The sequence below is a fragment of the Stigmatopora argus genome, chromosome 1 (assembly GCF_051989625.1).
Source record: "Stigmatopora argus isolate UIUO_Sarg chromosome 1, RoL_Sarg_1.0, whole genome shotgun sequence".
NCBI classification, from domain to species: Eukaryota; Metazoa; Chordata; class Actinopteri; order Syngnathiformes; family Syngnathidae; genus Stigmatopora; species Stigmatopora argus.
Window position 1 is genome coordinate 15296450 of NC_135387.1, and position 26477 is coordinate 15322926.

Sequence of the window (26477 nt, forward strand, 5' to 3'; positions counted from 1 at the left end):
CACACATAGAAGTCTCGCTCGCTCGCTCGGTCTGGAGCAAGGCGAAGCGACGCAAGCTCCTCTCGTCTTGTCTCTGCTCCGCAGCTTCGCAACAAGTGGACCCAAAAGGAAGAGCGCCAGGTTCGGATACAAAAACTACATTTGAGCGGAACCAACTCGGTCAGTCTCCGCCTCTTGAAAAAGTGCGTAACTAAAAGCATCTTTAATATGGCTATTTATAACACACATTGTAAGGGTAAATAAGTTGAAGACACCCAATTAAAAAAAAGATATAAGATGAAGGAAATCTCCACCATTGTTTCCAATGTTACATACAAAGCAGTGTGCCTGATCTTTTCCAACTTTTTTTCCCTGCAGGTTATCCGTGTTGGGAGATCGCGAGATGCAAGGGTCACTGTTGCTGTTGGTCTGCGGTAAGTGAAGTGGACACACGCACCTTTTGAAGTCCGTCCGTGTTTTTTGATCCTTAAGAAATGCTTAGAAGTCATCCAGTGGAGGGCTCGCTGAGGCATTCGGGATTGTCTCCAGGTCACTGGCTTTTCTTTGGTCAAGTCTCTGGAGGGCAGCACATCAACTTGTTCATGTTGGGTGCACAAAAACAAGTTCAGTACATTCCCTTGCATACTGTAGTGATCATATGAAGTAGAAAATAGAAGCCACTGATACACACCACATAATATTTTTAAATAGTAATTGATTTTACTTAGCATTGACTGGGGGAACTTTTTTTAAAAAAAATGTCTCTTGGTATTGTGTATTTTAAATAATATCTATCCATTATATTTACCACTAATTCTCATGAGAATTTTGGGATGGTTCAGCGTATTCCACCTGCAAGCCAATATTACGAAAGCCTTGAAACAGTCACTTTACATATTATCAGTTTTCTTCACTTCTTAATGAGGGTGCTAAATTGGGACTCATATTCAGCATTTGGTTGATCCAGGCATACTGGCCAGCCAAAAGATTATGACCACACTCAGAAATAATCCAATAAAAAAGCTCCACCAAATACCCTGCCTTTAAAGCAATAATGATTTGTCACTTTTGATTGAAACGGTTTGAGACGTTATACAGAGAATTGTTTTTTTTTCATAACTTCGGCAAACATTTTACTTTATTTTCGCCTTCAGTACAAGCTACGTTTGTTGCTTGTAACTTTCACTGAATTGGATGGTGTTAAGTTGATATATAATAGAGTTTGGCATTAAAAATGTCAAGGTAGAGCATTTTTTTAAAAAACGATTCATTATAAATATCCAGTAATGTGTACTCAAACTATTAAATTGCCCCTCGGTGAGACTCATAGCAGACGCCTCTGTGGGTGGTGTCCACAAATAGAGGCACCAACTCCACACCTAGTGTTACAGTTTCTGAAGTACTGCTAAAGAACTCAGTGGAGAGTATGTGTGCATGTGTGTGTGATGCTATGTACGCCAGTTGTTTCACACTAACACTATGTAATGCTGGATATATCCATCCTGCCATTTTCATCTCTGCTTATCTTAGTCAGTGTCGTGGGGTACTGAGCAAAAGGCCCTAAACTGGTGACCAATCAGTTGTAGGCCACATAGGGAGACAGGCAAATATTCACACTTGTGATTTACACTGCTAGATTTATCTTTTTTTTCATAATATTGAGCGGTGAGAGTGTTTCTTATGATTCAGTCGATTTCCTGGGAGAAGACAACAAAATGGCCTGTGATTGTTTATCTTTGAGTGATAGAGTGAAAATCATGGATGAATGGTTAAAGTTGTGGCCCGTGACTGAAAGGCTCCATGTGCAATTGCCCGTGTATTAGCGTTGGGATTTGGGCAGAAGGAGCCCCTCTGCATCTGTCAGACGTTCACCTCTAAGCTGCCCTTGTGCCACATGTGGAAAGTTGTTAGCTTTGGTTTTAAATTTGATTCACTTATGAAATTATTCAAGGTAAGGTAGGAAATGGGGATGTAGAAACTGGACAAGTGGGGGATTGAACATCCCACATTGTCATAAGACACATTGACAGACAGCTGGAGCCACGTGTCACCTATTAGGACAAAGGTCATTTTCAAGCCCTTAAGCTTAGAGATGTTAATAGATGTGTACATGTTTCATTGCGACAAAATGGATGGCTAATCCTGCCTATTTTTCAATTGTCCCTGTCAGCTCTACTGATACTCTGCTATGAGTTTTTTTAGTTTGTGTGTATGATTTTGAGGTTGAAGTTTTCATCCAGACCATTTTTTTTGCCTGAGCAAGTGGTATAGTACATCTGAATAACAACATAGATCACACTGTGGATGCATTGGTTTTAGGACATTATGGGGAAAAAAAGCAATTATTATGAAGGCGCGGGCAAAACAAATAGAGCACCCTGAAACTTTTGTCACATCACTGGATGTTCAGTACGCACGGATATAACATTATACCATAAAAAAGCCAAAAGAGATGGCTGTACTTGGGAATAGATTAGAAAGGAAGTGTGGCCTTGTGACAGTATAAATAAACACCACCACACTTCGTATAGGCCTGAAGCTCTTGTAGCTCTGTGAGGCAAGCACATTTTCAATGGGGACTGTCAAAAATACTGGATAGATTGAGACTAAAGGATACTTGTATGTTTTACGTGATTACCGAGAGTAAATTTGGTTCTGACGATTTTGTCCGGAGGGGTACTGTAAACAAATTCTCTGTATTTTACATCTGCTGGAGAGGACTTTATCACCTCCTGATTTTATAACCATGTGTGTGTGTTTGCAGGAACCAGTGTATTTGAGGCAAAGCAAATCCCTTCTAATCAAACTTCACCTCATGTGTTTAGGAAAGAAACGGGGGCTTCTTAGCTCCACCTCATTGTGTGTGTGTGCGATGTGCACAGGTGAAAGTTGGAATTAGGCAATGTAAGTTTGGGAGTGGGTCCCAGAGACCTTTTGTAAGCGGCAGCCTCCGGAAATGTGTAGATATCAGAACAATGGTCCAGCAAAGCCAACTAAATCACAGCTAGAGAGAGAGAGAGAGAGCAAGGCAGGAAAAGTTGAAGAGCAAGAGAGGCTTGGACAGAATCAGGGACAAAGAACTCAGGGGTTGGCCTTAAGGTGGGGGCAGAGAGGAAACAGGTTGGTTCATATGAAAGGGCCAGTGAGTCGAGTTTTTGTTGGTGGGAGCTTTTCTGTCTGAAAAGTGGAGGAGGAGATAAAGGTGGGGGAGGATGAATTGAGAAATGGATCTGGGCTCATTAAAAACAAAGGCTGGCTAGCTGAACCAAAGGATTACTTATGTCATGATCAGAAAAGAACTGTTGGACATTCTGACCCTGAGAATAGTTGACTCCTTGTGACCACCGGATCCCACTTGCAAAGGAAATTTTTTGAAGATCCATTAATTAGCTTGTAGCACATCACTTCAACAACCAAATGATGCATTTAAAATAGATTAACAAACAACAAAAAATTGTATAACCCACCACCCATTTCCAGATTTGTGCTGCAAAAGAAAATTGAGTCCTAAAGCACTAAACCGGCAGACTAGCGTAATTTTGGATGTATGCATATTATGAAGGATGTCCAATCAATTTATCAGAGTAACAGGTGAGCTTTAAGGAAGAGGTTTTAGTCATGGCTTTGATTAATTGGTAAATAAAGTTATGCTCCTACCAGATCGATTTGTGGTCTCCTATCACAACAGGAATTCCTATGTAAGACTTAATCAACTGTCAATTTTTGGGAAAAATAAAACATTTATTATCTGATACATACAAAAATACGGTATGTAACTCAACTATGCCCAAATACAAACGCCTGTCCATTGACGACAGTGTTTTTTTTGTTGCCAAATTGTGCATTTTTTAACATTGTCAATATTTTTGTTTGACATCCAATTAAATTCACGTAAAAAAAAATATAACGAGAGATATTGTGAAATGACGGGCCTCTTTTCACTGTCTGTGTTGATTCCAAATTAACTTTGACATCCAAAATTGGATGAGGTCAGGCTTGCTTTAGCCTGGTATGTACTATATGATGTCATGTAAGAACATAAAACTTTCTTGCCTCACTTACAATAATTGGTTGGAGTGTGTGTACCGTAAATAATGTTTTTTGCATAAATAGTCTTTGGAGATCAATGATTTCATTAAATTGTTATACTTAAAACTTAACATCAAAGCAGGCTGCAAATAAATGTCAACCAGATTTTGATGTAGCTACTGTGGGTTTTCTTTCAACTTTCTCCTCTCAAGGGCACCACATAGTCATCATCGGGGCTCTAATTAGCACCCACACTGAATTCGACCTTCGAGAGCCGCTTAAAAGAGGTTGACAAAAAAGCTGTGGTCAACATCTGCTGCCCATGTGTTCCTCATCATCTGTTCTGTTAGGTCTGTGGTCAGTAGCTAAACCTTCTGAGATATGATCATCCTAATCACTTTATTTTCATGGCCTATAAATGTTCTTGATTTAATACTTAGGTATTAATATTGAGTTATCGGTTGCAATAGTTTATTCTCATCACGAAAAACATCTGGATTTAAGTTAAATGACTTGATTTAATGCTATAAAACATTGGTAATTTGCTTTATGGATGATAATGCCAATATGTGTACAGGTTCCACTATAGTGAAGGACTAACATTGAGAGTGTTGTTAGCCTTGTGTGGATATTGCCACTATCAGCTGTTGGTTAGTTTGGGTGTGTTAATCTCTGTTGTCTGGAAGACTAACAGAGAATCTCAATGAGAGGGGCCAGATGTTGCCATGACACACACTGTTAAATTAGGGGGGGTTGGCACATGGAGACAGCTGGAAGAAGCAAAGAACGTTCTCGTGTCGTGGCAGAGATGTCTGACAGGAGAAACATGTTGTATCATCTGGAACAGGTGGGCAGAGGAGAATGAAGCCTTGATGGACATGAACTGATTCACTATTCGGTCTGCTTTCGTTGGCTCAGCAACAAGAATTCACTTGGATTACCTCCACACTATTACAATTTAAAACAGGTGTTTAGGGACACCTTGCAAGTAATTTATTTCCCCAGATACCCCCTATAATTTTGACGCCAATTAAATAGAATTACATTATTCCAAAGAAAACACATATTCTCAATGTTTTCTCTTAAATAACCGTCTTTTATCTGATAAAAAAAAAACTTTCTCCACTGGTATTCATCGTCGCACATTGCTTTTGTTATCGACAGAGCTGTCACTGGAAAGGAGACATTTCAAATAAATCAGTCATTGTTTCCAACTTAGTCATTTTAGTTTTATGTTGCATTTATTAACACTATTCCGTCACTCCCTAGCTGCTTACAGCATTGCAATGGTTCTAGTAAGCAGTCTGTCCACTTTATGTACCAAAAGTAATCAGTACTGGAGTGTTATGGATTTCAACATTTTATTCCCCACTTGTTGCAGCGCTATCCATTAAGTTCTTTGACGGTGGCGTATGTGGAGGATGACAGAAATGAGGGAGGTGAACAGCAGGCCAGACTAGAAGGGAGAGGCGAGCAGCTGCTTGTTTGGTCGGAGTTGGTTCTCCTCCAGCTAAGTGCTCAGCAAAGAGAAGACACCAGTGCTGAGTGTGTTCGGTAATTAGCCAGGGAAAGAGTGTTGACTTTTCTCTGCTAGCTGATGGCAAGGGCAGTGACTGAGAGATATTTGCCAACATCTTTACGGTCTCAGGCTTTATTTATTTTCATTAGCTGTATGTTTGATTGTTTGCCTGCTTGATAGTTCATTCATTGTGTACTAGATATGGCAGCAAACAGTTGTTGTTTTCTTTCTCCGGTTTAGCCACTCTTGTCGGAATGTGTCATGGTGATGCCATTTCCTCTCCGTGACACCCTCTGTCTCCTCTTAGCCATTCCGTTTGACTCGTATCACGCACTGATGTTCTCTACATGTAATTACGGAATTCCAGTTAATGCGGACAACACTTCCCTTGACTTACCTATGTTACAGACAAATAATAACTCAAGGCATAATTTTTAAGGATACATTGTCTGAAAATGCAATTAAGCATATAAAACAAAGAGGTGGGCCGGCGATCGAGTGGTTAGCGCATGGGCCTAAGAGTTCTGAGGTCATGGGTTTGGTCCCAGCAGCATTGTGAGAGTGTTACAAGTGAATTAAATGCTGTTCCAGGCTAATTGACAGCAACACCTAGTGATCTAAGATGCTACAGACACAGCGGCTCCTTGCTCAGCTGTCATCCAGCATTCCTCAATGCCTTCTCTCTCCATGTATGGGTGCAGAGGGGACAGGAATGATTAAAGTGGTGCATTTAAATGGATGTAGACTACTTTGGTCTGGCCTTTTATTTTCAATTATCACGCTCACAGTGACAACAGGCTTGACCTCTCAACCGTTTTTTTCTTGTAATGCTACAATAAGATACATTATATATATATATATATATATATATATATATATATATATATATATATATATATATATATATCTCATTACTGAAAACAAGCAATCAGCAACATGATAAAACGGTAAAAAAAAAATATATATATATATATATTTTTTTTTTTTACCGTTTTATCATGTTGCTGATTGCTTGTTTTCAGTAATGAGTGCCTTTTGTTATAGCTGTTAACTAATGCAAGAACTAGGTTCATATCAAAAAGTGAGATTTACCATCTAGTCTAGTGCCTTTCAATTAAAATTCTGCAACTGTGGACACAAAGCTAGACACAATCAGAAATAAGAGTGACAAGATACATCTTGCGTCTGTTTCACGCCAAAACACACACACGCACCTAGACGTTATCCACAAGCAAACACACATCAACTCACTTCCGAAATGTCAGATAAAAGATAAGTAGCCTACCACTCCTCTGGGTCTTCTCATATCACTCTGTTTTCTTTTTTTTTTTTCAATTACTTCCGTACACAAGGTCCCATACCATTTGCCTGGAGGTTGGAACCTTCTTAGAGAAAGACCTATTCCAGTTCCCAAATTATAGTTTTGTGCAAACGATTATAGTTCAGTGTAATTATATTGCAATGATCAGAATGACTTTCAGGTTTTCCCTTACCTTTTTAAAGTTTACTTTGATTTCATAGTCTTACTAATGCTGATGGGTTTTTTGAGCTCTTGTACATTTGGTGATTATTCGACCAATACGAGTCCAAAATAGCGGTTATGTTGAGTGTGTTTGTCTGCCCATGTGAAAGCCTCCTCTGCTTTGTTCCCACTCAACTCTGTATCTGACAACAGTGTCACTGTGTGATAATTCACAGTCCCTTAGCCCAGCGGTCCACAACCTTTTTCTCACCGCGAACCGGTAAAGCTCTTTCTATTTTCTCGCGGAGCGACTAATGGTGAGGGCGACAACTTAAGACAAAATTGTGTGGGGTTGGGGTCGTTGCACGAACGACACCCACGACGGCAAAAAAAAAAAAAGTTCCAAGCATAATAGCAATTATTCATTTTTATTCTTATAACAACTTTTCTCCTCTCAAATAGGAGGGCGAGATTGATAACATTAATATTTTTTACTCTGACGGACCAGCGCTTGGTAGCTCACGGACCGGTACCGGTCCACAGACCGGTGTTTGGGGACCACTGCCTTAGCCAGTGATTGAAGTTTTGAGGCTCTCCAACCAGAGGTGCATTAGAGATGTAGAAATGATAGAAAAGGGAGGATTTTTTAGTCAATTAGACAATAACGCGATACTAACATGCAAGTACACCATGTGCTCCAGAGTGCCAATCTGGTTAAGTTTTGTTTAAACTAATGATTCATATAGAAACTCAGTGAGAAACACTAGAAATACAATATCATTTTTTGCCACGAATCAGACGAGTACAGTCATGTACATTTTAGTTTGTCCTAATGTTATTTGATCCCTTGTGAATCTTATATTTCCATTGTCAACGGACAGTTAATGGAGTGAGGATTAGAACCACCTGCTGCGGACGTGCTTCAGACTTGACAGAAAAACCCATGGGTCTCCTGATAACAAATTTCCCTTTTAACATCATGTTAACTGCAGTCCATGAGGCACCGATTAGGAATGAGGAAAAAAACATTCATAGCAAAATGACGGCTGGAATAGGAGGCTACTATTGCCAGTTGTCATGCAAGACTCAGAGGTCTAATTTGGACTCCCATGCAAAGCCAGGCCATGTAGTAACAGCACCATGTCTTTGGTGGTGTGTCACATCATTACTCCCCTTTCCCATGATAGAAATATAGGTCTAAACATTTTTACTTGCACAATTGGCAATTTATTTTTTAAAAAAAGTATTAGCCAGGTTGAGTGTGTGTTCAGTATGTGTATGAATGCTGTATTTGCGTTTAAATATGATTATATTATCAGACATTCTTGAGAACACTGCTACCTAGGATTTTTTTGGGGGGACAAAAAATATCTTGTGATTAAATAGGTAGATGCTGCTGCCAGTCCCCAATTTCTTAATCTCCTGTGTTGCTTCCTGTTCGCTGATTCATTTCCTTCCTCCCTCCTCATGTCTACCTACAGTCTTGGCCAGAGCCGCCGGCCAGGAGCCCGACCGCAGCCACGGATGTGCCCATGGCAGCTGTTACCCGGCAACCGGGGACCTGCTGGTTGGGCGAGAGAAAAATCTGAAGGCCTCGTCCACATGCGGTATGAGAAGGAAAGAGCCCTATTGCATCGTCAGTCACCTGCAGGTCAGTTTGCCTCTGATTGTTTCCACAAAACAGACTGTAAAGACCGGAGTGGTTGACCCTTGCTCTACGCTGACCCTCAGTCAAGTCTCTTATTTATTTATTTTTTAACATTCAACCCTAAATCTTGTCGCACCAATTCAGGACGATAAGAAATGCTTCGACTGTGACTCCAGGAGGCCTTACGACCCCGTATATAACACCATCAATCACCGCGTAGAAAACGTGATCACCACCTTCAAACCTCACCGCAAGAAGTCTTGGTGGCAGTCAGAGAACGGTGAGAAAAAAAAAACTATCATAGTGCTCCAGTAGTAAATGATTCATTCACGGGGTCACTAGCAGTATGGCCAGAAAAGGGCCGAATCACAGGGAGGAAGAGAAAGAAGAATTGTGGTTATTTTTAGTCTCAGATGCTTTAGCGTGTCCATGACAACTTTACGCCTTCTTTATGGCTGAGTCGAAAGGTCATTTACTTTGTTAATATTCATGCATGCCGGATTTTGGGAGCACAACTGTATTCCTCTGTGTGCACATTTTCCATTCAAGCTGAATATGCACTTTCCATAAAAAAAAAATGAATGGCTTTTCTTTCTGGCCATCTCCACTGAGCTGTGCACCACCCTTCCTCCTCCTTCCAATTCTGACTTTTTCCTCTCTGCGCTCTTTAAATGTTGATTAGGGACTCATTATGATTCATTTTTTGCAGTTGACTTTTGGAGGAAGTATTTTACCAAGTTGCATCATGGGAAGAATCTCAGTGTAAATAATTGCAATTTGTTTTCATCATGCAGGAAAGTCAAATGTGCATCTCCAACTAGACTTGGAGGCAGAGTTTCATTTCACTCATCTCATTATGACCTTCAAGGTAATGTCAATAATTTTGCCACTTTTATCACAAGGTATGAAGAAATTGCCTGTTATATCCCCTATTTTTCTTTCCTGGCAGACATTTCGTCCGGCAGCCATGCTGATCGAGCGCTCAGCTGATTTTGGACGCACATGGCAGATATACCGTTACTTTTCGCATGACTGTGCTGCCAACTTTCCCGGTGTATCGATGGGTGCTCTGCACACCATCAACGACGTCATCTGCGAATCCCGTTATTCAGACATTGAGCCATCCACCGAGGGAGAGGTTCGTGAGGTTTCATTTATCTTCATCTTTAAGTTTGACATTTTTCAAGAATGACTCTCACAATTTAAAGATAATTTTATTAACTCAAATGCTGGTGATGAAACTACTGTTAAAATCATTTTTATATTTACACTATTTTTCCTTGGAACCGCCAAAAGGATCTTGCAACACATATTTATCCTGTTCTAGGTCATCTACAGAGTGCTGGATCCAGCCATTAGAATTGAGGATCCATACAGCCCAAACATCCAGAGTAGGTCGCAAATTTCACACCCATTAACCAGGCGTCGCAGTGAAGTGAATTTCCAAGTGATGAAAGTAGAAAAATACTGGCAAGTTCACATTGTTTTTGCTTTGCAGACCAGCTGAAAATCACCAATTTAAGGGTGAATTTCACCAAACTTCACACACTGGGAGACAACCTGTTGGATCCTCGACCTGAAATCAAAGAAAAGTATTACTATGCCATATATGAGCTGGTGGTGCGCGGGAACTGCTTTTGTTATGGCCACGCCTCCGAATGCGCTCCAATCGATGGCATCAGGGACAATATCGAAGGAATGGTCGGCATCAGATGAACAAATGCTTTTGGCTTTGCCTTCCAAAATGTTGCTAGTGTAATTCATCCTGGTTGATTATTTCAGGTCCACGGCAAGTGTGTGTGTAACCACAACACCAAAGGTTTGAATTGTGAGCGCTGTGAGGACTTCTACAACGACATGCCTTGGAGACCCGCCGAGGGCAAAAACACCAACGCGTGCAAAAGTGAGCCCATGACAACAATATATCAGTTTTTAACTGTGGGGGAAAATGAAATGGCAAATGAAATTCCTAACTCAGTTAGTTTGGCAATTAGTTTTTCTTAAATTGTGTTGGAAAGGTAAAGCTGGCTAACAATTTGAGCCGAGCCAAGGTACACATTAAATTGAGTGTTTTTATTGGGTTGCAAAATCATTTCGCTCAAAACCTCCGTTGTCCCTTTAAGAATTCCATTTGTCTGACCATACTATTATATTGCAAAATCCTCTAGCTATGTAGATAACCTGCACGAGAGTGTTTTAGACTGACAAAAGCATTGTTTTTCAGAGTGCAATTGCAATAGCCACTCGTCCGTGTGCCATTTTGATATGGCTGTGTATTTGGCCACGAGCAATATCAGTGGTGGAGTGTGCGACGACTGCCAGCACAACACAATGGGCCGAAACTGTGAGGTCTGCAAGCCTTTTTACTACAAAGAACCCTTCAAAGACATCCGGGACCCACGGGTGTGTGTAGGTGAGTCGCATCTGCGTGAAAAAAAAAACAATTTTAGTCAATAACGTGGGGGTTTTATTTTTTGGGATCAATTTGATGAAAGTGGATCCTTTACCACATTACAATTGATTGATCTCTCACCTCACACTAATATGACCTTGTGCTTCCCACAGCTTGCGACTGCGACCCGGAAGGTTCTGAGAATGGAGGAATGTGCGACAGCCACACAGAGGCGGCGTTGGGCATGGTGGCCGGTCAGTGTCGCTGCAAGGCCAACGTAGAAGGCCAACGCTGTGACAAGTGTAAAACCGGCTACTTTGGCCTAAGTGCCGAAAACCCTCAGGGTTGCCAGCGTGAGTAACGCACGTGTGTTGCGATGACTTGATATTTATATGCTCTGTGGGGTTGCGTTAGTTTCCCCTCGAAAACCAAAGTACCATCGGAACCGCGACTTATAACTTAACATCCTTCTAGTCCTGTGGTGTGAATGTAAAACAAAAGGTTTTAAAACCTCATTTAGAGTTTGTCTGCAAATACTTCTGCAGCTTGCCGGTGCGACCACAGGGGAACGGTGGTAGGCAGCACCCACTGTGACCCAGTCAGTGGAGACTGCTTCTGCAAGCGCCTCGTCACCGGACGAAGCTGTGACCAGTGCCTGGTAAAAAAACAACAACTCGCTTCCCTTACAATAATGCTTACTGATTCACAAAAGACATTCTACTAAACATGGAACTCCCCAAATGAATGTTGCATCCCATTCACTTTGAGTTTCTCACCGTGTTTTTGCTGTCTGTCTTGTCCCACTCATTCAGGCAGGAATAGTGTGGGTGGGAATTTGACCTCTTGCCTGGGCTCTGTGTCTAAATTTAGTTGAAGCATTTTAGGTTAGTCCACTTGGTGTGGGTTGCTGTCAGCCTAAAAATGGTCAAGTCTTAAAGTGGATCTGGTGTGACTTTAAAAAATGTGTAGAAGAATCACAATGTATTATTCATATACAACTGTCAAGTAAACTTGACGCATCATCCATGTGTATTTTTTTCTCCTTGGAAGAAAGGACAACCGCACAATGTTAAGTAACAGGAACCATACTGTGAGGCTACACCATAAAGCTGTGAATGTTTGTCTTTCAGATTACAGGGTTGGCATCAATGCGTGTGACTCATACATTTTTATATAATCCAAGATGATGCTTGCTGCTGTATTGACTGTTGTTACTCCTTCTCGATCTATTTATTCATCCCAGTCAGAACACTGGGGCCTGAGTCTCGACCTGAATGGCTGCCGAGGATGTGAATGTGACATCGGAGCTGCTCTGGATAACCAGTGAGTGACGTCGACTGAGTAGATTAAAATAGATAGCGTGTATCTGACCTCCTGTTTAGTATATAACACAAGATTTTGACGTCCTATTATTTAAATTACGTTACATGTACTTTTTATGCTACTTTATCCCCATTAGATCAGTTTTCTTTAGTTTATACCAAATAACTGAATCCATTGGAGATTCACTGGCCTAGTAGTCATTCATCAGCAGTTCTGGGCACTTAAATGTGGGACAAGTTACCGTCTTGTAATTTGAGCCTATTTGTAAATTCATCTATTGCTGTTGTATCAGAATGCCAGAGAAAATCCAGATCTGTTCAGTTGGATTATTTGCGGTCATCAGCAGTGTGGTGGTCTTTTTTTTAAATCATAGTTTCTAATTTCTCTCAAAACAGCCAAAAAGCCACAACACTTTACCATAGAAATTTATGATTCTGATGCAGTAGAGCCAACTGACTTTGTTTATGTGGCACCATCAGGCTGACATTTTTTTAATCTAATGTGACATTGATGGTAAAGGGAATAAAAAAGGGACTTTGGAAAATCTTGCTTGCCTCCAGTTTATATATTTATATGCTTGCTACATCACAAATTAACGTAATCTACCGTAAAATGTCTTTGTTCTCCATAGCTGCTCCATGGATAGTGGTCAGTGTCACTGCCGCAGTCACATGACAGGACGCCAGTGTTCACAGGTGGAGTCTGGATACTTCTTCATGGCTTTGGATCATTTCTTGTATGAAGCTGAGTTGGCCAAAATGGCTCAGGTGAGACAATAGGTGCAAATGTAGGAACCTGTATTACAACTTATTGCATCAAATTGCATGATTGAGGGTATTTCTTCATGATTAGGGCTGTACACTGGAGACCAGAGAGCACCAACAAGATCAACTGGCCACATGGACGGGTATTGGGTTTGCCCGTGTACCTGAAGGTGGCACTCTTGAGTTCATCATCAACAACATCCCTTATTCAATGGAGTATGACCTGCTCATCCGCTATGAGTCGCAAGTGTGTGCCATTCTTTTGCTTCTATTTTAATGACAAATATATAGACACACCCATTATCAAATTATTCCATCAAGCAGCTCTTTTTGATTAAGGCACAGAAATTCCTGCAGAATTACTAAATATTTTCCCAAAATCCTGTAGGAGGAAAGTCCAATATTGCTTACTATAGCTGTAATGGTCAAGTGTTTGAATAACTGTGACTAATAAAAACTCTAGTTGACATGCATCACTTCTTAGCCATCATCCATTCCAGATGCCTCGCGACTGGGAAGAGGTACGAATAACAGTGATCCGTCCAGGCCCGATTCCAACCAGTAGCCCCTGTGGAAACACAATCCCAGATGATGACAAGCTCGTTGTAGCACTGCCTGCTGGTGCCAGGTTTGTTCTTCCAGTGCACATGCCCTACCCTAGACACACACACACATTAAGCCACTAAAGTGGGGATGGAGGAAAGACATCCAGCTAGAGAAATAAAGGAATACTGATACAAAAACAGAATAAATATAGATTAATATACATTCCCCCTGATCTAATTAGCATTGCTAATCCATCTGACTACTCTTCCCAAGGGAGCACCATTTGGGCAGGGAATAGTGAAGGATAAGAGTAGGAGTGCATGTTATTTCCTATTGGAAAAAATTATATAGAAATATATGACTGTTTTCTTAAGGATGGCTGACCATAGAATTTCTTCTTTCTTCAAAACATTGTCTTAGGTTTGGGGTCCCACCTCAGCCTGTGTGCTTAGAGAAAGGTGTGACGTACACCATTCGCTTTGAGTTTAGACGATATCAGGATGCCAATGCCGTCCTTAATGGAGCCGCCAACGCGTTCCTTCTTGTGGATTCGGTAAGCTTCCTTCCTAATAATCTTCCACACAGCAACATTTTTCTCATCTCTCTCTTGTAACGCGCGTTTACTTCAGATTGCTTTGATGCCTCGTCACTCTTCCTTGGAGATCTTTAACACCGGGGACCAGGCTTCTATCAGTAGGAAGCAGACCTACGAGCGGTACCGCTGCCATGATGGGGCGAAGAGTTTGACCCGCCCATCCATGAGTGACACCTGTTCTAAGATGATCGCAAGCATATCGGCTGTAATCAACGATGGGGCTTTGCGTGAGTATAAACGGCTCTTTATATTGATTTTCATGGTGGTTTTGTGTTGTTTCTCCTCACTCTTCACTAAAAAGTGGCCATCTACATTTATAATTTTTTCACATTTTTAATTGTTTTGCAGCTTGTAACTGCGACCCACAGGGTTCCATCAGCTCCGTCTGCGAAGTACATGGGGGTCAGTGCCGCTGCAGACCCAATGTGATTGGTCGACGGTGTGAACAGTGTGCCCCTGGAACTTATGGATTTGGACCCTCGGGCTGCATCGGTAAGAGGAGTCATAAGCTATTTTTAAACATTCTAGATATATTCATGCATTACTTAACTAATGTGACACTTTGTCTCTGTATCTGAAATAGATTGCTATCGTAATAAATTCCGCTGAGTGCTGGTTAAAAAAGGCTTATCAGCGCCAGCATAGCATCCTCTCAAACGGGATATCCATTAAAATTGTTCTTACATATTGTTATTTGGTTTGGTAATTCAATAAAAAATATAAACAATGGACACCTCATTGGTAGAGCCAGCTGGGACGATAACCATCACCTTTGTTTCTGAATTCCGGACAATTCAGTTGTTTGCGGGAATGTTGGGATCTCTAACCATTACCTAGCATCGATTAGAGCCCAGTTCATCTATAAAATCCCTCAAGAGTTTTTTCATTATGTCTTATGGAGCAGCTGCCAAGTGCCTAGCAGTAGCAGAGATGAGTAACAGTTATTGGAGCCACTACTACACAATCCGTGGTTGTATTGTAGTGGCACCAAAGGTCTTCTTCTCTTGACAAGTTATTTACACATAAAAGGCTCGTCTTGTCACAAATGAAAAAACAAAGCTAAAAATGTATTTACTTTGGTCCACATTAGACTTCAAGTGTGTTGTCACAACTTAATAATGACATTCCAGCGCGAGACTGCAGAGCAAAAGTAAATCAAAATATATTTTTTGTTTTTAATTGAGAAAACATGAAGCTTGTTTGTTCTTAAAAAGCCATGAATAATCAACTACATTCTGAAAGCCGTTTGGCTCAATTGGAGAGAAAAAAAGTATTTTATTCAGAAAATTACTGTATCTATTTGAAACAAAAGCTAATGCACCTTAACCCAAAATGTTAGCAGGTTATGACTACCTGCTTAATGCTACTTGAACTAAACTTAACAGATAAGCGCTTCACTTCCAAATATATTTTAATAAACAATTATGATTTATGGTTTGTCAATGCACATGATATTGAACCAAAAAAAAATCAAAAGTCCAGAACCCTACCGGGTATTCTCAATGCACACTAATGCCATCTGCTGGCCTTTAACATTGACACAACTCTACACATTTAGTTCCTTTTAGGGCAGTAAATTCAAGACCAATCAGTTTCCAACAAATACTATATTCATTCATCATATCCGCCTCATCCTCTCTTTGTGTAGCATGTGGTTGCAGCCTGGAGGGCTCGGTCACTCGGCGATGTGACAAGTACACGGGGCTCTGCCAGTGTCGACCTGGGGCATTTGGCCAGCACTGCGACAGGTGCCAGGCAGGTCACTGGGGCTTCCCCAATTGCCGCCCTTGCCAGTGCAACGGTCACGCTGACGAGTGCGACCAGAGGACTGGTGCGTGTATTAACTGCAGGGACAGCACGGGAGGAGACAAATGTGACAGGTGAGGCCTTTCCATGAAATCTGCATTGCAAAACAATCTGTTTAATTATATTTTACACAAGTAAAAATCCATTAAGTAGTCGTACAATTCACCAAAAATAACACAAAGGTAAACCCACGTTGTCAGGGAGATGCGAAGTTGAATGTGTCCCTAATAATAGTGAAGCAGCCGTGGGTGTTTTCCTGTATTGACATCACCATGTGTGCAGGTGTGCCAATGGTTACTATGGTAATCCAATTCTGGGCAAAGCATCTGCCAGCTGGTGTCGTCCCTGCCCTTGTCCCGATGGCCCCACGAGTGGACGCCTGTTTGCAGCATCCTGTTACCAAGACAACCGTAACCGGCAAATTGTTTGCAACTGTAACCAGGGATACACAGGTGAACATATATATAAAATGATATTCATCATGTAATCATTTTCACATAAATAAAACAGGTTCTTAGGGTGTCTACCACTAATTTAAAGTGAGCCAACAAAGCTACGTATTTGAATGCTGGGAATAAAAGTTTTAGTCATTTCCATTTATACCCCCATTTTCCTAACACAACAACTTCAAATGAAGGCCAATTGAAATCGATTACTTTTAGTATCTAACCTTTTGTTGTTTCCTTCCTGCATTAATGGTACAGGCATTGTTAAACGCTCCAGGCTGACCATTTGTAAGCGTAAGTAAACATTGAGTTGACCCTTCTACCACCACCAGCATCACCACAAGTCTTTCTTTCCCACGAGTTCTGCCCACCCACGCATGTATTGGCTTCAGCACCCTGTGGTCAGAGGTGCTCAGATCTGGCTCCACACATGTTTCTTTCTCATTGACCGTGTTAAGTGCTCCGGAGAAGCTGGGACACTGATCTTAAATATTGATTTACCACTTTTGTCTTATTTATTTCATTGAAAAATTTCCGAGACATTAGTTTACCATCGTCCCACAAGGCTAATGAACATTTTCTCAACTTTTGCATCGTAATATGGCAGCGAATGATCTCCGTTAGTCCTTAGATGTGATGTGCATTGCTTCAGTGGCACTGAAACATGATCATTTACTTCCATGCTTTCCAGTTCAAGTCTGTCATCATCAATGAGTTAATTTGAGTTACAACGGACTCTGGTAAATTTCACAACTAGTCTGTGTCATGTTTGAAGAATGGTCATCTTGAGCTCTTATTGACTAACCTTAGTATAATCACCTCCAAAACCAACAGATGATACTCCTTTTCTTTTCCCAGTGGTGCCCAGCTCTCATATTTTCTCCGCTAGCTCTTTATGAAAGCGAGCTCTTTTTCATCTTTCCGCACCTTTCCATTGCCTCATTTTTTAATTTCCTTTTGTACTCCTTCCCGCTAGGCTCAAATATGTCAGGTATTTTGTCTGGCAGTCAAGTAGCCCAATGTGCCACACAATTCAGGTGCAAAGCAGGAGCCTAGTAAGAATGCTGGCATCCTTTTTGTATGTCAAAAACAGCATTACATAGAACAGTTACTCATTGTATGTGCTGTTCTGGGCTTGCCTGATTTGGCACGGATTAGAGGACTGTTTTTGCAAGCTATTTCTGGACTCAACTGCATTATGTTAACTCTAATTAGACCATTGACAAATTATTGTAAATCCACTATATTTCCAGCATTCTTACAAAAACACCCTTCTAATCTGAGCCAGCCCATTTTCAACAAATGTAGGTATTCATTTCACTAGCTGTTTTTGTCCCTCTGGTTAACTTCCTTGTATAAGTGATAGCTATAGAAAGAAATGTTCGCAAATGAATAATAAGGACTTTGTAGGCTGAAAATGAGTAGTGTGTTAGAACTCTCATTTATTTATTGTTCTTTACAGCATGTGTGTACAGGTATATTGTCTCAATTTTCTTCCTTTTAAGATGCTTCCACGACATCAATCACTGATTGGCTGTTGGTAATGGCTTTGGTTATAAGAAAGAGCATGACAACAGAGTAACGTTTGACATCAAAAAGGGGGGGTCTTCCAGGAAATGTGGTGTTCAGGAGTGGAGTTTCAGTATATATAGAAACAAATTAATCTTTGAAAACTATATTATTGTTTTTTTTAGATGCTGAGTGATCTGTTTTATCGCTCAATTTAGGTACCCGATGCGAGGAATGTGCCCCGGGTTACTATGGCAACCCCTCACAGCCGGGCGGGCGCTGCCAGCCGTGCCAGTGCAACAACAACATCGACATGTCTGACATTGAAGCATGTGACCGGCGGAATGGGGTGTGCAGGAAATGTCTTTATAACACAGAAGGACCTGACTGTGGCGTCTGCAGAAGCGGCTATTTTGGAGATGCTTCAAGACGCAACTGCAGGAGTAAGACGCATTTTTAATCAAAGTTAGACTTCCAGTGCCCATAAAGTTTGGGGAAATAAAAGCTAAAATGCCTGTGTTCCTCACGCTCACTTTAGAGTGTGTATGTAATTTCCTGGGTACGGAGCGTAGCCAGTGTATTGATCGTGAGGACTGCGTCTGCCAACGGAATGCCGGACAGTGCCAGTGTTTAGCAAATGTAATGGGTCTGACATGTGACCACTGCTCCCCTGGACACTGGAATCTGGCCAGTGGCAAAGGCTGCGATCCCTGCGATTGTGACCCACACAACTCAGTCACCTCATCATGTAACGAGGTACTTACAGTGCACATTGATAATAAGCAATGCATCACCAAATCACTTTCACTTCAAGACAGGGTAGTAACCAAAAACCTTAACAGGTATACAATACAAAATATGAATTATACTTGTGAATTTGTACATGTAATTGCATTTAGAGATCATTTAATGACTTTGTTTCTTCCAATTTGTGTTGTGCAGTTCTCTGGACAGTGCCAATGCCGTGATGGATTCGGTGGACAGAACTGCAGAGACTGTCAGGAGAACTATTGGGGAGACCCGCGGACGCAGTGCAGAGGTTAGGACAATTAGCAGAAGTCATGCAATTCTTTTGTTAATAGTTAATATAACAAGCACACTCATTTTATATGTATATGTATATATGTATATATATATATATATATATATATATATATATATATATATATATATATATATATATATATATATATATATACATATACATACATACACACTCGCACACAACATAATAAAATAAATCATTCATTTTCAACACTGCATATCCTTATTAGGTCGCAAAGGCAAGAAACAAATACAAAGAAAAAACAAATAAACCGATGTTGTACTTAATACTACTTACTACTACTAAATTCACATTAAAAGTAAACACGATGAAATGGAATGGAAATAATTCAACAATACTTGCATCATTATTTAATGTTACAATTAATTTCAACCCTCCTTCTGTTGTCCTGGCTTTCCCCACTGTGAGGTAATACTATAATATTGTGCAGTCTTGCATTCACAAACCAAATTAGAATAGACTTCAACTTATTTGCCTCAGTAAGATTTTTCATTGGGGATAACACTTGTATATGCCATCATGACCCTTTTATTAATTATTGATTTATTTAGATAGAAAATATTTTAACATTTCTAATAATTCATTCATTTTCCATACAGCTTATCTTCACAAGGGCCAAAAGGGGTGCTGGACCCTATCCCAGCCAGCTATGAGTAGCACCCGGGGGATGCCCTGAATGGTGGTCAGCCAATCGCAGGCACAAGGAGACAAAGAACCAATCAGCAATTGGGCAATTTTGTGTGTTCAACCAGCCTAGCATGCAAGTTCTTGGGCTGTGGGAGGAAACTGGAGTACCCAGAGAAAACCTACACAGACCTGGGGAGAACACACAAACTCCACACAGGAAGGTCAGAACCCACTGAGGATATCGAACCGTCAACCGCAGAGCTGTAAGGCAGATGTGCTATCCCACCTCTGCCTCTAATTTCTGATGACAATAATAATTCTAATACATCAATTTTTTTTAACTTTGTTTAAACTTTCAATCCATTTTTCAAAGGAGTCCTGGCCAAGAGGCATTATATTGATGCAAAGTCAACATGTCAATGGTGTTTTTCGTGCCACTATATTTTAAATGCGCAGCATATAATTAGATTTCTTTCACTTTTAGTAGGACAAAAAGAAGAGGTTTTTTTTCAAAACAGTGCAGCCTCTTTTTAGGGCCAGGTGTCTACTATTCAACATATCCTTCCTTTTCTATCTCCTTTTCCACTCTTCCAGCTTGTGACTGTGACTGGCGAGGCATTGAGACATCTCAGTGCAACCGCGTCACAGGTCACTGCGTATGCCAGCAGGGCGTGTCTGGTGTCCGCTGCGACCAGTGTGCACGAGGATTCTCTGGTGTCTTCCCCAACTGCCAGCCCTGCCATCAGTGCTTTGGGGACTGGGACCGCATTGTCCAGGTGCAGATGGATCTCAATATCGATGAAATGTCAAATGGAGCAAAAATACTATCTCTTCCCACACCAGGACTTGGCAGTGCGCACTCGAGCTTTGGCGGAGCGTGCCCATGAGATTCAGACCACTGGCCTCACTGGAGTTTATGAGAAAACTTTCAGTGATCTGGAGGGGAAACTGGCCCAAGTTCAGAGCATAGTCAACTCACGCAACGCTACAGCTGCTGCCATTTCTACACTGATGGAGCTTATTGAACAGCTTAGGTAGGTAGTACATTCTTTTATGTCTTTGTTGTTGTGTGTGCCCGTGCATATGTCCTAGAGGCAATGCCACACTATATATTGCACCAAGTCGGTCTTAACAGAATCTCTGTCCAATCCAGTTTGGTATATTATGCCAAAATGACTTCATCGTTGTGGAAATACTTCTAGACCTAGCCTTATATGTATCTACAGAATTTGTGAAATCCTTGATCTTTGTAAATGCTAGACTTTTTATTAGTAGATTTGGCATGAAATGTGGCATTTTAAAAGACAGCTTCTCATTCACAACTCTATCGGTATTTGCTTTAGATCTCAGATTGGGGAGACCACCGACACACTGAATCGCCTAGAAGGAGATCTCACTGTCATCCAGGACAGCAACTCTGAGGCAAGCCAGGACTTAAGCTCTTTAGAGCGAGAGGCCAGAGAACTGAATATGACTTCAGAGCAGCTCCATCAGCAGCTCGATATTCTGAAAAACTCAAATTTCTTAGGTGAGCAGTTGAAAGGACCAAGTATTGATTTTCTTACTTCCTCCAAATGCCACAATATTGAACTGGCCTTGTGAAATTGTCTCCGCATTGTACCTGACACAAATTGTTTGTGTGTTCACTTAAAAATTGATATGCTAAATTCCAGGTGAACCATGGTCTTTGTCTAATATGGTTTTGTATTTTCAAATATTTTCATAATTTTTCAAATATTTATGGATACGAAGACATTGGTAATTCGTAATACCACTACAATTAAAGCTGCATTTCAAGTATCTGTGAGAAACAGGAACATACATATAGAACACTGGAATTTATGAATTAACAATATAAATATCCATGAATGACGCTCCATTCACTGCTGTAGTTGGTACTTGTTTGAATAATATTCCTTATAATTACCATTGTTTGAGCTAAAATATCTATCAAGAAGTGAAACACACGTATTGTTAAATAAAAATGACGTTGACAATAGACCGACTTAAAATCCACTCATACTAATTTCACAAGGAGTTCTTTAGTTCACTTCAATATTTAGTTTAGTTTTTTTAATGAAAAGGTGAAAACTCTTCATCCATCTACTTTCTGTCAGGCGCATACGACAGCATTCGTACCTCCTACAACAAGTCTTGGGATGCTGAGCGCCGTGCAAATCAATCAACAGTGAACAGGCCCAGCACAGTGAGCCAATCAGCCGACACCCGCCGTCGTACCGAACGCCTTATCTCTGCCAAGAAGGATGATTTCAACCGCAAAAATGCCGCCAACAAGCGCTCGCTGGCAGAACTCAAGACCAAAGTCCAGGATATGGACATGCAGAAGATCAATGAGAAGGTCTGACCACGTGTTTGCCATCTAGTATCTACATTATGTATGTGTACAACAGCTAAAAACTTTTGATGGCAGATGCTACTGACAGTTTGTTATTTTTCAAGCAATTGTATGATTTACTGGACTCGTGATTGGCTGCCTCACGTACCAAATTAGGAAATTCATATTTTTCTTTCCACAAAATGCACTTTCTTTGGAAATTGCCGAGAGTCGCTGCTTTGATTACCTCCAAATAATTTGGGGCTTTTTTAAATAATTTTTAATATTAGTTAATATTAATGCTCCAAGATTAATGATGGCAGTAAAGATACAAAATAAGAAGTAGACTTAATCCTGTCCCACGATAGGTTTGCGGTACATCAGGTGAAGCACCCTGTGCAGAAAGCCCTTGTGGAGGCGCAGGTTGTCGTGACGACGAGGGTAACCGTCATTGTGGAGGCCTGAACTGTGACGGTGCTGTAGCGGCGGCTGATAATGCTTTGGAGAGGGCCAAACATGCCGAGAAGCAGCTCAACAAAGCCATGGGAGAAGTGGAGGGCCTCGTCACCAAGGTATGTAAGCACCATACAGTGGTACCTTGAGATACGAGCCTAATTCTTTCCGGGACTGAGCTCGTATGTTGATTTTCTCGTAACTCAAACGAACGTTTACCATTGAAATGAACTTTAAAACAAATTAATTCGTTCCAACCATCAGAAAAAACACCAAAAACAGGATATTGGATTGGAAAAATGTTTTATTTGTTCTAATTCGCCATCTATTAACAAAGTATCAAATAACTAGTGGTTTAATAGTATACTAAAACGTGTTTAATAGAACTAAAATTAGACGGATTTCGCGGAGGGTAGAGAGAGAGGGACAGAGAGGGGGCGAGGGGGAGGCTTTGCACGGCAACGCTCGTAACATAACAAACAAATTTAAATGATTACGATGCAGACACACTCAAAAATAAGTTTCATCTAACCTTACACTAAACTTAAATCTAATTTTGTTTTACATTTTTAAACCTTTCTTCTCCCGGCCGGGTTGGCTCTGTTTGCCCCGCCTCCACCCTGAGTTTCAGATGCAACCTATCGATGGTAGTTTGCTTTTGTGTTCCCTTCAAAATATTCCAAAAATTATGCACAAAAATTTCCTCACAATAGGATAACGCACGACCACTTGCCAACGAGTAGTATATATAACTCGTATTAGCGACCGCCTCGCCATTCGCAATGACCAACGGGGAAAAAAAACACTGAAAAAATGCAACGCTCCGCCCAGTGCTCGCAGAGACATTACAAGAGGGAGTTGCGACCAGAGATACATTACACGAGGGAGCTGCGGGGAGAGAGACAGTGCCCATGATGTTCTTATGAGCAGCCTCTCGCGTCCGCTGTCTGCTCGTATATCAAAATTTGTCTCGTATCTCAAGATAAATATTTGCCCGAAATTTTACTCGTATCTCGAATTGCTCGTATGTCGGGCCGCTCGTATGTCGAGGTACCACTGTATTTAGTTGTACTTGTCGGTATACGGGCGGCCCGATGACCGAGTGGTTAGCGTGACTGCCTCACAGTTCTGGAGTTGAGGATTCAATCCCAGGTGGGATCACTGTGTGGAGTTTGTGTGGGTTTCTCCGGGCACTCCGGTTTCCTCCCACATCCCAAAACATGCTTGGTAGGTTGGTTGAACACTCTAAATTAACCCTAGTGTGAGCGTGAATGGTTGTCCATCTTCTTGTGCTGTGCGATTGGCTGGCCACCAATTCAGGATATGCCCCACCTGGTGCCCATAGTTGTCTGGGATAGGCTCTGGCACCCCCTGCTGGCCTTGTGGGGATAAGCGGCCCAGAAAATGAATGAATGTATACATTTGGTATCGCAACATTTCAGTGAGTGTTGTTTTGTTCAGGTGGCGGAGGCCAAGAACAAGGCGGAGGAGGCCAAGGGTAAAGCCCAAGCAGCTCTGGACAAAGCCAAAGCCACCAAGAATAAAGTAGAGCGTTCCAACAATGACCTGCGAGACCTTATCAAACAAATCAGAGACTTCCTCATGCGTGAGTCTGTGAGACAGATGACATCATGATTCGGACTTTGGAAATTTAATACAATTCCTGTCGTTATCTCAGAGGAAGGGGCAGACCCTGACCATATCGAGACGGTTGCGAACCGTGTGCTGGAACTCTCCATCCCCGCTTCGCCTCTCCAGATCAGACATCTTGCCGATGAAATTAAGGAACGTGTCCGCAGCCTTTCCAATGTAGATGCCATCTTGGCACAGACGCAAGATGATGTCCGTAGAGCAGAAAAACTACTGCTTGATGCCAAGAGAGCAAGGTATTTGTTTTGCATCGTACTTTTTATCAACAGTGAGTCACAGAATGACTATTAAAAATGAACATACCAAAACATTTTAAAATATAATTACGCAGAACGTAGAGATCAAAACAGCACCTCCAAATGAGATAAAAGACTTATTACTGTTACTCAAATTTCAAGTATAAATAAAGTGGATTACAACAGACATTAGTTAATTACCTTAGAAATTGGCTAACACTCAGAGCTGGAATGAAAAAATAGGCCAACAAAATAGGTGACTGCTATGTCTACTGCTTATTTCTGCAAGGAAGATTTTTGTACTCTTTTCTTTTTAGGCATCATGCTGAAGGTGTGAAGACCACTACAGAGACAGTGAAGCAGGCCTTGGTGGATGCTAAGACAGCCCAGACATCTGCAGAAAAGGCCATCGCTAGAGCCAGAGACGACATAGATGACACAGAGAACCGCCTGGCACAGGTAAGCAAACCAAACTTTAGCCTATTTTCTTCTTTTTCATGGCCTCATAATATTGACATGGACGGATCTCAAAATTGGACTCCAATCTACCCTGACACTGATGGAGTGTTTCACAATTCCAAAACAATTTTCCCACTGTCATTGAAATTAAGTTTATTAATTTAATATAGTAATTGTCAACTCATTCAAGTTATTTAAAACCATGTTAGATGTAATGTGTTCATGAATTGTATACAATAAGTGCAATTTTCACAAGTGCTATTTTGTTTTGAAAGTGTAAACCCATCATAATGCCTTCTTGTGTCTGGTAGAAACCATCAATTTCCAACTGTAGTCAATCTATTCACATCACTTTCCAACTGTAGTCAATCTATTCACATCACTTTCACACTCGGCAGATCGAGTCAGAGACGTCAAATGGTGAGCGGCAACTAAATGAGGCGATGGACCGACTAGGCACGCTGGGCCGAGAAATAAATGCGCTAAAGACCAAACGTGCTAACAACAGTATGGCAGCTGCCCGGGCCGAAGAGACAGCAACCATGGCACGAGACAAAGCAAACGAAGCCAAGCAGGTCTCTACGCGTACATTTATGTTTGGGCAACTACTGCTCCATCACACTCTGATCTTCTGTTGCTCAGATTCTAGACGGACAGCTGACCGATAAGTACCATGAGGTGAAGCAGCGCGTTGGCACCAAGGCCAAAGCTGTACAAGAGGCCAAGGCGAAGGCAGAGACCCTCAGGGATGAAGCCAAACAACTTTTGCAAGATGCCCAGAACAAGTTGCAGAGACTAGCAGGTATAGTTTGTGTGTTAAAGTGGAGATTTTTTTTTTTATTATTCTTATTGGCGCAAGTAATCTAGACCTAACCTCACTCCATCTAAAATAATAAAAACACACATTACGTTAATTGAAGCATTTGCCTTAAATTAATTTGAGTGTGAACGGTCGTCCTCACTCATGATGCTAATAAAGAAAAATGGAGGACAAAATGGATGGAATTTTACTATTAAAAAAGGGAACATGTTTCTCATCTGATTGTTCCCACAGAACTGGAGAAAAATTACGAGGAGAACGAGAAAAGGTTAGAAGGGAAAGCTCGTCAACTGGATGGTTTGGAAGACAAGATGAGAGCCATCCTCAATGACATCAACAAACAGATACAAATATATAACACGTGCCAGTAGGCCCTACTGTTATGCACACCATGTCATACATTTTCTGTAATTGGAAGAAAAAAAGCCTGAAATTGTATTCTTGTAAATGTGTGTAATGACTATAAAAATGTGTTTAAGTCTAACTTAAATCAGATGTCAAAAGATATGGGATAAAAGCTTGTATTAAATACTGAGTATATTTTGTACCAAAGTAGAGGGAGCTGGTTAATTTAATCGGATGCTTGTGATAATCTGAACTCAAGCCTTTTAACTTGCTTGAATTCATACAAAAAAAGCTGCTGTTTTGAACAGATGAAATATAAACCTCATGTTTAAGCCACTTTTGTTCCTGGTTCTATGAAAAGGGGGCTAGCAAGGAAAGTCTTGTGCATTTATGCAATCATTTTTTCCAAGTTTAAACTTGACTGGTGAGCGTGATGTACAAAGCTAGGCAGTATTCTGAAGCATTGAA

At 41.0% G+C, this 26477-nt stretch overlaps 1 protein-coding gene across 1 annotated transcript; it reads left to right on the forward strand.

Annotated features, from left to right (window-relative positions):
- lamb2 (laminin, beta 2 (laminin S)) lies at positions 1-26352 on the forward strand. Its single transcript, XM_077617469.1, has 36 exons — positions 1-182; positions 358-413; positions 8471-8640; positions 8782-8917; positions 9432-9505; positions 9587-9775; positions 9965-10028; positions 10136-10338; positions 10420-10540; positions 10862-11050; positions 11203-11382; positions 11575-11687; positions 12273-12352; positions 12984-13119; positions 13205-13363; positions 13617-13744; positions 14083-14215; positions 14292-14484; positions 14606-14749; positions 15906-16137; positions 16346-16515; positions 16768-16803; positions 18237-18461; positions 18557-18774; positions 18961-19057; positions 20306-20487; positions 20555-20745; positions 21055-21239; positions 21829-22070; positions 22415-22618; positions 23961-24105; positions 24178-24385; positions 24703-24844; positions 25243-25419; positions 25487-25646; positions 25899-26352. The coding sequence occupies exons 2-36, from the start codon at positions 383-385 to the stop codon at positions 26033-26035; spliced, it is 5394 nt and encodes a 1797-aa protein (XP_077473595.1). The 5' UTR covers positions 1-182; positions 358-382; the 3' UTR covers positions 26036-26352.
- The last annotated feature ends 125 nt before the right edge of the window (positions 26353-26477 follow it).